At 41.1% G+C, this 13,208-nt stretch overlaps 1 protein-coding gene across 13 annotated transcripts in view; it reads right to left on the reverse strand.

The window, feature by feature from the left end:
• LOC126266871 (alpha-L-iduronidase) overlaps window positions 1-13,208 on the reverse strand; it is a 215,063-nt gene that overhangs the window by 131,106 nt on the left and 70,749 nt on the right. For all 13 annotated transcript variants that reach the window (XM_049971511.1, XM_049971516.1, XM_049971512.1 and 10 more), the window contains one exon: window positions 8,713-8,891. In XM_049971511.1, the coding sequence (XP_049827468.1) occupies window positions 8,713-8,891 (179 nt within the window). The remainder of the gene's footprint in view (window positions 1-8,712; window positions 8,892-13,208) is intronic.

Here is a 13,208-nt window from a genome sequence, read left to right on the forward strand (position 1 = left end):
GAAATCCTACAATTGATCAAAGTTACTAACAGCAGAACTGAAGAAGTTTTTTTTTATATTTACACTGGGCCATTTGAGATTATTGAAAACCCCCACCCAAATGCATACTGATTAGTATATCCCAAGTCAAGAAAGCTGTTTGGTTTTTGGAAAGTTGTTTCTTTGAAGCCTTATGTTGATAAAAGGACAAATTGAGTTTACAAACATGCGTTTATCTGGAAAGAATTTTACTGGAAAAATGAAATGCTGTGAGATAAAGTCACAGGAATAAATTGCAATCACCATACTGAGGCCATGTAATATATCTCATGCAAAATGATGTTGTACCTAGGCTGATTGTCACTTAATTCTGTTATAAGATTAGATTTCATGATTCCAACATGCTTGTTTAAGTAATTGTACAGTATTTAATGAATTGCAAAATATGTAAACTTGATAAACGATGATGCTAGGAGACAATACATGTCACCCACCCCAACAGTTTGAGAATAGCAAATCTCATAATTTTGGAAATCTTTCTCATTCACTTAAATAGCCCATAATGCTCATCAGATATGTTCTATAGGTAATAGATTATACTTTCTTGTATATGCAAGTGTGCTTTTGTTTCACATCATGCTCGCCACGAATAACCATTTTTATGTGGCTGTGTTGATCACACAACACAGATACTTGGTTGTTGTTGTTGTGATCTCCAGTCATAAGACTGGTTCGATGCAGCTCTCCATGCTACTCTATCCTGTGCAAGCCTCTTCATCTCCAAATAACTACTGTAACCTACATCCTTCTGAATCTGCTTAGTGTATTCATCTCTTGGTCTCTCTCTATGATTTTTACCCTCCACACTGCCCTCAAATACTAATTGGTGAGCCTTTGATGCCTCAGAACAGATACTTTATGTTGGCTTATTTCACCTCTTAATTGTGATATCTATCACATAATCCACAAGGTTCATCAGAGGATAGTATTGTTGAACTGAAATACTTTTGTAACATCAGTGATGATATAGGAGTTAGTGGTATGTTTATTCTAATATGAGAAAATGTTTTAACTTCGGTATTATTTTATAGTAAGTTTCTGGGCAACAGACTGATATATGTGTTTATATAATTTATGTTGTGAGACAAAGGAGGGAGTCAATGGGTGATGTACGAATGAACAATTTACTAGAGTTGTGATAAAAAGTTGTATACAAGCCAAGACAGTGATGCAATTTCTGTATTGGACTGACAAGTGGACCAGGGTACACTTGTAAGTCCTGGTGGGCTATTGTAATGTAATCGACCGCCAGAGATACAGTTTATCTGAAGTGAAAAGTACAATGCCCACAGTAAAGAGTTAGGTAATTTCATTATAGTATTATGTTGCCAGAAAATGTGTTTAGTTTATTTAATTATGAATATGTTCTTTGGAGTTTATAAGGTCAGTAGACCATAGAATCTAGGAAGCAGGAATGTCTGCAACTTCCGGGCACATGTTGGCTTGCCTGACACTTCTTTGTCAGTATTGGAGGAAAACGGACGTGCTTTTGTGACAAGAGTAATTTAATGGATTTAGATTCTCAATGTTGAGAGTGAAAATGATGTAGTTCCTAACAAAAAGTACGAATAAATATAATGTTTAACTGAGAGTATTTCAGATCCAGTGGAGTTTATGTTAAACAGAAGAAAACCCTGGCCATGTTTGATATTGAAAAGATTATTTTGCAGACAAAACTGCAAAAAACACCTAGACAAATGAGATCTACAGTGTGTAATCTTTCAGCAGCTACTACAAAATAATTCTTGATGAAATTGTGCTGGAACTGGTCATATCATTCCCATTCAAAAACATGTGGTGAGTGTTGTCCTACCACAAAAGAACAGAATCTGTAGCACCAACAGTAGTATTAATATTTAACAGTGTTTATAGTAGTTGTGTAGTGGTACAAAATAGTAGTATTAACATTTCTGTAGTATTACCATTTCTACAGTATTAGCATTTTTTGTAATGTGTATAAGTAGCTGGAATAAATAATTAATATACAAATTTATCATTATCTACAAAAATGTGAGTTGTACAGCCTGTGTTAGCATCCCAAATAATGTGTTGTAATTGTGAATAAATAATTAGTCACCTAGAAACTCGAATCCCTCATCTAGTTCAGATTCACTATCAGATTCATTATCTGGGCCAAGGGTGAAGGTACCCTATCCACATTCCTCCAGAAACTCAAGCATCTTCTCCCCATCCACTTCAGCTGGTCTTCCTCAGCCGAACAAGACACCTCGCATGATGTTGACCTCCACCTCAACGATGCTACATCAGTACCTCTGAGCACATCAGACCTACCATTCACCCATTCCTCCTTTTCAACAGCCACAACCCATTCCACGTCAAGAAATTCCTTCAGTACAGCCTAGCCACTAATTATCAACACATGTGCAGTGAAGAGCAGTCTCTCACCAAATAAGCCAATGGTCTTGCTGAGGTCTTTGTAAACTGGAATTCTCTCTCCAGTCAACTACCATCCCCCATACACCCACTGACAGGCACAAAGAAGTGCCCCCTCATGACTCAATACCACCCAAGACTGGAACAACTGAATCATCCTCTCTGTGAGATTTTTTACTCTCTCTCACCATACCCTGAAGTGAGAAATTTCTTGCGCAATATCCTTTACACCCCACCAACAGTGGTATTCATCTACCCACTCAACCTGTAAAATATCCCTGTCTGTCCCTATTCCATCTCTGTTCCTGAGTTCTTGTACCATGGCTCACATTGTTGTTGTTGTGGTCTTCGGTTCAGAGACTGGTTTGATGCAGCTCTCTCTATCCTGTGCAAGCATCTTCATCTCAGAATAACTACTGCACCCTACATCCTTCTGAATCTGCTTATGTATTCATCTCTTGGCCTCCCTCTATGATTTTTACCCTCCACACTTCCCTCCAATACTTAATTGGCAATCCCTTGATGCCTCAGAACCTGTGCTACCAACCAATCCCTTCTTCTAGTCAAGTTCTACTGCAAACTCCTCTTCTCCCCAATCCTGTTCAGTACCTTCTCATCAGTTACATGATCTACCTGTCTAATCTTCAGCATTTTTCTGTAGCACCACAGCTTAAAAGCTTCTATTCTCTTCTTGTCTAAACTATTTATTGTCCATGTTTCACTTCCATGCATGGCTACACTCCATACAAATACTTCCAGAAAATACTTCTTCACACTTAAATCTATATTCAACGTTAACAAATTTCTCTTCTTCTGAAACACTTTCCTTGCCATAGCCAGTCTACGTTTTATATCCTCTCTACTCTGACCATCATCAGTTATTTTGCTCTGGAAATAGCAAAACTCATCAACTACATTAAGCGTCTCATTTCCTAATCTAATTCCCTCAGCATCACCCAATTTAATTCAACTACATTCCATTATCTTCATTTTGCTTCTGTTGATGTTTATCTTATAGCCTCCTTTCAAGATACTGTCCATTCTGTTCAGATGCTCTTCCAGGTTCTTTGCTGTCTCTGAAGAATTACAATATCATTGGCGAACCTCAAAGTTTTTATTTCTTCACCACGAATTTTAATTCCTACTCCAAATTTTTCTTTTGTTTCCTTTAATGCTTGCTCAATACACAGACTGAATAATGTCCGGGATAGGCTACAACCCTGTCTCACTCCCTTCTCAATAACTGCTTCCCTTTCCTGCCCCCTGACTCTTATAACTGCCATCTAGTTTCTGTACAAATTGTAAATAGTCTTTTGCTCTCTGTATTTTACACCTGCCAACTTCAAAATTTGAAAAAGAGTATTCTAGTCAACATTGGCAAAAGCTTTTTCTACTTCTACAAATGCTAGAGACATAGGTTTGCCTTTTTTAACCTATCTTCTAAGGTAAGTCATATCCCTGTAATATGATGATGTTTGGTTTGTGGGGCGCTCAACTGCGCTGTTATCAGTGCCCGTACAAATTCGCAACCTTTGCACAGTCCAGTATCACCACATTCATGAATGATAATGAAATGATGAGGACAGCACAAACAAACAGTCAGGTGAAAATCCCCAACTCTGCCGGGAATCAAACGTGGGACCCCGTGCTCGGGAAGCGAGAACACAACCACGGGACCATGAGCTGTGAACCCCTGTAATACACCAAGATCCCAAGACTTATCCCATACATCATCCCACTACCATCTAGTTCAGTTGTATCAAAAGCACCTCCTACCCAATCAAATGCCTTGTGAAAGCGTCAGCTGGGTAACTTAGCTGAAAACGCTGTGTGGCATTCTACCTGGGCATGGTCACTAACGAGCTGTCTGTCTGTATGAATGACCACTGCCACTCTGTGTCCAAGACACATGTGGATCACACAGATGCTGAGCTTGCCACACGACATGATGTACTTGACTTCAGTGACTGCTTCACAGCCTGTGGCATCTGGATTCTTCCCATTAACACTAGCCTTTCTAAACTATGCATGTAGGAAATCTCCCTACAATGTATCCTTCAGTCCTTAAGCCCCTGGCCCCAAGCTTCACTAGTTAGTGGCCACCTGCATCTATTCCCTTCCTGGTGCAGTCCAGCATCAGACATGCCTTGTATCTCCCCCCCCCCCCCCCCATCCCAGCACACTTGAATGATCCTCCCCACCCCCCCACCCCCCCAACTGTTCCACCAAGAAAACCCCCAAAGGCAGCACCTTACACCACCCCTACCCTACTACTTCATTTCCTCCTCCTCCCCACCCCACACATGCCCAGCCAAGATCACTGCTCACCATATTTGGGCCTCAGCACCTAGAAACATTTACATCTACATCTACATCCATACTCCGCAAGCCACCTGACGGTGTGTGGCGGAGGGTACCCTGAGTACCTCTATCGGCTCTCCCAACAGTGGCTGTGTGTTTGAGTCGTGCTTATATGGTTTTGTGTGTGTGTTTTCCTATATCTGAGGAAGGACTGTGTCCAGTGCTTTACATGTACATGTCTGTTGCTCAGTGCCTCCTCTATGTGTTGAGAAGCAGTCTATCCTATTTCATTGTTGGTTCGCAATACATTTTTGCTGCACTACCTATGATGGCCACAAAGAAAACTATAAGACAATAATAAATAATTACCAATACCTTACTTCTGAAGATAATATTGGTATGGTAGTAGCAAAACATAAGTTTATATTTATTTTTTTCCACAATTTTGGTCATCCAGGGTAGTGCATGACAACAATTTGCCACTGAACACAATACAATGCCATTCATTACCCACCCATAACTCTGGATTGATGGCACCAATCCAAACTCAGCCATTTATGTTTTACTGTTAATGGTCACTTACAAACTTGATATTAACTCCCTGTCCAGATGCTGATAGTCACAGTATGCTGAAGGAAATCCATTACTTGTTCTCAGATGGAAGGTGCTGATGTGCTTGGTACACAAGATGATGCTCCTCCCTTGTCTTCGTCAGGTGGACTTGAACCCTGATGACAAGGACATCTGTCCTCACTTTACCATGCAGTCCAACATCGAGCCACAGTCACACTGAATGCCTCACAAATCTGGATAATGCATGATTCAGCTGGCTGGCAATGATGCCCTTTCCAATCTCTGTCAGGTGCTGATAATCTGAATTACACAATAAAGATTTCTCTTTAAATTATGCTGTTGATGCAAGCAGGTTATGTGATAAGATGGGAGGGAGAATATGGTTTAATGTCCTATTGACAATGTTGACAATGAAGTAATTGGAGACAGAGCAGTAGCTTGGATTATGGACGGATGGCAAAGAAAATCAACCACGCCTTTTCAAAGGGATCATCCTAACATTTGCTTTAATTTGCTTAAGAAAGTCAAAGAGAACCTAAATCTGGAAGGCTGGACAGGAATGTGACCTTCATGCTTTGTGCACCAATGAGGCAGATGGAAGCCTTAGCTATCCATTGTCTACCAGGTACGGTGGAGGAAAACCCACCAGTACATCAGTTCCCTGCCGCCTTCTGATATTTCACAGCTGCCTGCTCAGCTAGCTGTGACAAAGCCCACTGATTTCATGACATCCTGAATGTGAGTTCAGTGTGTTGACCTCTGTGCCACCTCACCACTTCGCGATATGTTCAAACATTGCCTTTAAAAAAGCTATCTGATGAAACTGTTCATCTGATTGTCTCTTGCATCATTTTGTACTACAGTCAACCCTCCTAGATGCAAACATACCAGTTTCTTGCAGCCACTGCTGTAGCTGGACAAAAGTTGTATGTGATTTTAGTATTACCACAGGGACTGATGACAAAGGCCTCTTCTCAGTTTCTGGCATACCATGAAGTAAGTGAATTGAAAGTGTCCCAATCTTCAAACTTATTTTATACTAAAATGGTACATTTCCAGATATGGGTTCCTTATCAAAGTTTTATGTACTAAGTATCCTCTCCAGTGACTAGAAGCCTGTAATAAGAATTGTGAAACATCCGCACTAATAAAATGGCAATTTTCCTAACTAAACTGTATTACCTTATGATTTAATGATGGCATGTGGAGGGAACAAGAAAGAGGTAAGTTGTACTGATCGCCATATATGCGTATTACTATCTGTGTTGTGTCACTAGTGGCATGTTTAAGCATTGTTATTATATTATTCTGACCCACATAGATAAAACATGTGGCCAGTTGTCATGATATTTTAATACATAATAGCTCCCACTGAGATTTTTAATTTGAGGTATTACATGGCTCTGCAGCTTCACACATTTAGCAGCTGTCAATCTTAATAATTTACTGGCTATTGTCTGTCTAACTTAGACTAACTTAGATATGCTGTAACTTTTATAGTTTGTAATGTACAATTATGTTGCTTATATAGATGTATAGATGCACTCATCTCTCAGACATGCTGTGTAAATTGAAAGTGACATAAATGGTTGCTGAGATCAGGTGATTATTGAATGCATGCTGGAGGCAGGGGGGGGGGGGGGGTGGAGGAACCCACCAGTAATTCACTTTCTTGCCACTTCCTGATGTATCATAGCTGTCCTCTCTGTTGGCTAGCTCCACAAAGTGCAGCCTTATAAATGAAGCATTATCAACATTGTATTTTGTACCAACATTTCTGAGTGTGTCTCTCACACCCTCTTCCATAATGTAACAGGATGTCATTCTCTCCAAATATTTTGCTTTCCCAAGTATAATGACCATGCAATCAAATTTTTTGGAATGGTTTCAGAATATGCCAACATGATAAGTTATAATGTGTGGCTCTGCCAAGAGGAACTACTCAGTAGAGAGAGAGCATGTACCGGATGATCAAAAAGTCAGTATAAATTTGAAAACTAAATAAACCACGGAATAATGTAGATAGAGAGGTTTGGTTATGATTGTGTGCTCAGCCGCCACTTTCGTCATGCTTGGCCTCCCAGGTCCCTAGACCTCAGTCCGTGCGATTATTGGCTTTGGGGTTACCTGAAGTCGTAAGTGTATCGTGATCGACCAACATCTGTATGGATGCTGAAAGACAACATCCAACGCCAATGCCTCACCATAACTCCAGCCATGCTTAACAGTGCTGTTCACAACAATATTCCTCGACTACAGCTATTGTTGAGGAATGATGGTGGACATATTGAGCATTTACTGTAAAGAACATCATCTTTGCTTTGTCTTACTTTGTTATGCTCATTATTGCTATTCTGATCAGATGAAGTGCCATCTGTCGGACTTTTTTTGAACTTTTGTATTTTTTTGGTTCTAATAAAACACCATGTCATTACAAGCATGTGTGTCAATTTGAACCTCTCTATCTACATTATTCCGTGACTTATTCAGTTTTCAAATTTATACTGACTTTTTGATCACCCAGTATGTTTTTTATCTAAATAACCCATATATTGACCAGAATTTACATGTATTTTGACATAATACCCCTGGCATTTCAGTGAGAATGATTGGTGACAGATGTACCATCTACACCGGATAAATCATATATTTCACTGAAAGTATATTGAACATAATAACAAGAACTTTGTTGTCTGTCAAACCACTTGGGTCAGCTGAGTTCTCTCCCCAGAGATGGAAACACTCCCTCCAGCACATTCTAGGTTCTTTCCAGCACCAGGTTATTTCCATCCACTTGGTCTTAACTAACACAGGCCTCTTCATCTTTCATTCCTCTATTACAATCGTACGTAGCATGATTTTCTATTTATGTTCCAATTATCATTCTCTTTATGTAGAGTGAAGGTTGCCACATATCATTAGATTTCCCAGCCCTGTTATTGCGTAGATAAAGCATCTTTACATGCAGATCAGATACGACTTCCTCTGTTATGAGTTGTTCCATTTCTACACATTATATCGGTTGTCCCTCCGCCCCCCCCCCCCCCCCCCCCCAAGCCCCAAGACAGAATTTAGTCATCACAGACATCTGAGACACATCATATGTACTGTTAATAATTAAGATCAGATCAGCAGTCATCACAACTGTTTTGATTGATAAATAGTTGTTTTTCTCTTCACTTGAAACTGAACATCAGTTGGAGTTTCAAACATGACTAAACAAAAATTTTTCTAAAACATTTGAGAACTATTTGGCTTCAAAAAAATTATAATTGATTGTAAACATATTAATGGTACCAATATTACTGGTAATGCTCATGCTACTGCTCGAGTCTCCCTACCACAAATAATCTTCCAGTTACTATCAATACGTGATTATTCAAACTGTTGCATTATAATACTTACCAACATATCTTCGAACTATATTTTCTATTAGATCTTGCCACATATGAACCTGAGTTGCGTTGTCAAAGTCATTAAACAAACAACCAGGATTACCCATCAACTCAAAGCCTGGAGAAATTTCTATCTTCTGTAGCCACCCAATGAACTGATCCAGCAGAGTGAAGTCATACTCAGAATTCCTGTTACCAGAAAGCACACATTAAAATTAATATATTACTATATATTATAATAGATTCATTTCAAATATTAATTATTAGCAGCATGATCTGTGGCTGTATATTTTATAGCCTAGTGTTATACTAAATTTATAAGTCAACAGCTGTGTTCCACAAGTCTTGAATATAGCTCATTCATATTTTCCACATTATGAGAAGAACAAGGCCTCCAGTGTCCATTCCCTAGTTCAAAACTGATGACACACACAGACTGTTTCAGACAAATCAGAAAAGTAAGTTCAAAAACAGTAAATCGGTTTTCAATACAGTATATATAGGTTAGCAAAATACTTCATTTTATGTTTATTTCTTTTTCTGTTCACCCAAACACAAATGACATTTAGGAACTGACATCCTGTTGACAATGAGATTATTAGAGAGCTCAGACTGGGGAGTGATATTAGATTAGATTAGATTTACTTTCATTCCAACTTATCCATAGTGAGGAGGTCCTCCAGGATGTAGAACATGTCAGAAAAACAACAATACAAGACAAATATTTACAACTCAAAGAAATAAGCTAATGTACCATTCCATAGGTCCCAAGTGGAATGATCATTTTTTAATGAACACTATATGAAAGAATCATTGCACAAATACTAATGCACTGAATTTAAAATAAAAAAGTTTATTTATTTATAAGGTAATAAACATGTAATACAACTACTATAATACTTATTTACAATGAACACATTACTGCACTGAAATTGTGCAGAAGCTATATACAGGGTGTTACAAAAAGGTACGGCCAAACTTTCAGGAAACATTCCTCACACACCAAGAAAGAAAATATGTTATGTGGACATGTGTCCGGAAACGCTTACTTTCCTTGTTAGAGCTCATTTTATTACTTCGCTTCAAAACACATTAATCATGGAATGGAAACACACAGCAACAGAACGTACCAGCGTGACTTCAAACACTTTGTTACAGGAAATGTTAAAAATGTCCTCCACAAGTGGGGATACATGCATCCATCCTCTGTCGCATGGAATCCCTGATGCGCTGATGCAGCCCTGGAGAATGGCGTATTGTATCACAGCTGTCCACAATATGAGCACGAAGAATCTCTACATTTGGTACCGGGGTTGCGTAGACAAGAGCTTTCAAATGCCCCCATAAATGAAAGTCAAGAGGGTTGAGGTCAGGAGAGCGTGGAGACCATGGAATTGGTCTGCCTCCACCAATCCATCAGTCACCGAATCTGTTGTTGAGAAGCGTACGAACACTTCGGCTGAAATGTGCAGGAGCTCCATTGTGCATGAACCACATGTTTTGTCATACTTGTAAAGGCACATGTTCTAGCAGCACAGGTAGAGTATCCCGTATGAAATCATGATAACGTGATCGATTGAGTGTAGGTGGAAAAACATGGGGCCAAATCAAGACATCACCAACAATGCCTGCCCAAATGTTCACAGAAATCTGCGTTGATGACGTGATTGCAAAATTGCATGCGGATTTTCGTCAGCCCACACATGTTGATTGTGAACATTTACAATTTTTTCACATTGGAATGAAGCTTCATCTGTAAAGAGAACATTTGCACTGAAATGAGGATTGACACATTGTTGGATGAACCATTCGCAGAAGTGTACCCATGGAGGCCAATCAGCTGCTGATAGTGCCTGCACATGCTGTACATGGTACGGAAACAACTGGTTCTCCCGTAGCACTCTCAATACAGCGATGTGGTCAGCAGCAAGTTCTCTGAAACATGACATTAGGGTTATTGTCAACTGCATGAAGAATTGCCTCGTCCATTGCAGGTGTCCTCATCATTCTAGGTCTTCCACAGTCGCAAGTCATAGGCTGGAATGTTCCGTGCTCCAAAAGACTCCGATCAATTGGTTTGAACGTCTTCCTATTGGGACACTTTCGTTCTGGAAGTGTGTCTCGATACAAACGTACCACGCCATGGTTATTACCCCGTGCTATATCCATACATCAAATGGACGTCTGCCAACACCGCATTTGTAAACATTGCACTGACTGCAGAACCACGTTCGTGATGAACACTAAGCTGTCGATACTACGTACTGATGCACTTGATGCTAGTACTGTAGAGCAATGAATCACATGTCAACAAAAGCAGCGAAGCCAACATTACCTTCCTTCAAATGGGTCAACTGGTGGTGAATCGACGAAGTACAGTACATACTGACGAAACTAAAATGAGCTCTAACATGGAAATTAAGCATTTCCGGACACATGTCCACTTAACACCTTTTCTTTATTTGTGTGTTAGGAATGTTTCCTGAAGGTTTGGCCGTACCTTTTTGTAAGGAAAGATGAAAGGATATGGGTTTTAAGGGAGAGGGTAAGGAGCCACTCCAATCCTGGGAGCGGAAAGACTTACCTTAGGGGGAAAAAAGGATAGGTATGTACTCGCGTGCGCGCGCACACACACACACACACACACACACACACACACACACACACACACACACACACACACACACACACATCCATCCATACATATACAGAGACACAAGCAGACATATTTAAAGGCAAAGAGTTTGGGCAGAGATGTCAGTCGAGGCAGAAGTGCAGAGGCAAAGATGATGTTGAATGACAGGTGAGGTATGAGTGGCGGCAACTTGAAATTAGCGGAGATTGAGGCCTGGTGGATAACGAGAAGAGAGGATATATTGAAGGGCAAGTTCCCATCTCCGGAGTTCGGATAGGTTGGTGTTGGTGGGAAGTATCCAGATAACCCAGATGATGTAACACTGTGCCAAGATGTGCTGGCCATGCACCAAGGCATGTTTAGCCACAGGGTGATCCTCATTACCAACAAACACTGTCTGCCTGTGTCCATTCATGCGAATGGACAGTTTGTTGCTGATCATTCCCACATAGAAAGCGTCACAGTGTAGGCAGATCAGTTGGTAAATCACGTAGGTGCTTTCACACGTGGCTCTTCCATTGATCGTGTACACCTTCCAGGTTACAGGACTGGAGTAGGTGGTGGTGGGAGGGTGCATAGGACAGGTTTTACACCGGGGGTGGTTACAAGGGTAGGAGCCAGAGGGTAGGAGGAGGTGGTTTGGGGATTTCATAGGGATGAACCAAGAGGTTACGAAGGTTAGGTGGACGGCGGAAAGACACTCTTGGTGGAGTGGGGAGGATTTCATGAAGGATGGATCTCATTTCTGGCAGGATTTTAGGAAGTTGTATCCCTGCTGGAGGGCCACATTTAGAGTCTGATCCAGTCCCGGGAAGTATCCTGTCACAAGTGGGGCAATTTTGGGGTTCTTCTGTGAGAGGTTCTGGGTTTGAGGGGATGAGGAAGTGGCTCTGGTTATTTGCTTCTGTACCAGGTCGGCAGGGTAGTTGCGGGATGTGAAAGTTGTTTTCAGGTTTTTGGTGTAATGGTTCAGGGATTCAGGACTGGAGCATATTCGTTTGCCATGGCCTAGGCTGTAGGGAAGGGACCGTTTGATATGGAATGGGTGGCAGCTGTCATAATGGAGGTACTGTTGCTTGTTGGTGGGTTTAATGTGGACGGATGTGTGAAGCTGGCCATTGGACAGATGGAGGTCAACGTCAAGGAAAGTGGCATGGGATTTGGAGTAGGACCAGGTGAATCTGATGGAACCAAAGGAGTTGAGGTTGGAGAGGAAATTCTGGAGTTGTTCTTCACTGTGAGTCCAGATCATGAAGATGTCATCAATAAATCTGTACCAAACTTTGGGTTGGCAGGCTTGGGTAACCAAGAAGGCTTCCTCTAAGCGACCCATAAATAGGTTGGCATACGAGGGGGCCATCCTGGTACCCATGGCTGTTCCCTTTAATTGTTGGTATGTCTGGCCTTCAAAAGTGAGGAAGTTGTCGGTCAGGTGGTACAGAAGCAAATAACCAGAGCCACTTCCTCATCCCCTCAAACCCAGAACCTCTCACAGAAGAACCCCAAAAGTGCCCCATTTGTGACAGGATACTTCCCGGGACGGGAATGTGGCCCTCCAGCAGGGATACGACTTCCTAAAATCCTGCCCGGAAATGAGATCCATCCTTCATGAAATCCTCCCCACTCCACCAAGAGTGTCTTTTCGCCGTCCACCTAACCTTCGTAACCTCTTGGTTCATCCCTATGAAATCCCCAAACCACCTTCCCTACCCTCTGGCTCCTACCCTTGCAACCGCCCCCGGTGTAAAACCTGTCCTATGCACCCTCCCACCACCACCTACTCCAGTCCTGTAACCCGGAAGGTGTACACGATCAAAGGGAGAGCCACATGTGAAAGCACCCACGTGATTTACCAACTGACCTGCCTACAC

The sequence above is a fragment of the Schistocerca gregaria genome, chromosome 4, assembly GCF_023897955.1.
Source record: "Schistocerca gregaria isolate iqSchGreg1 chromosome 4, iqSchGreg1.2, whole genome shotgun sequence".
Lineage (NCBI taxonomy): Eukaryota > Metazoa > Arthropoda > Insecta > Orthoptera > Acrididae > Schistocerca > Schistocerca gregaria.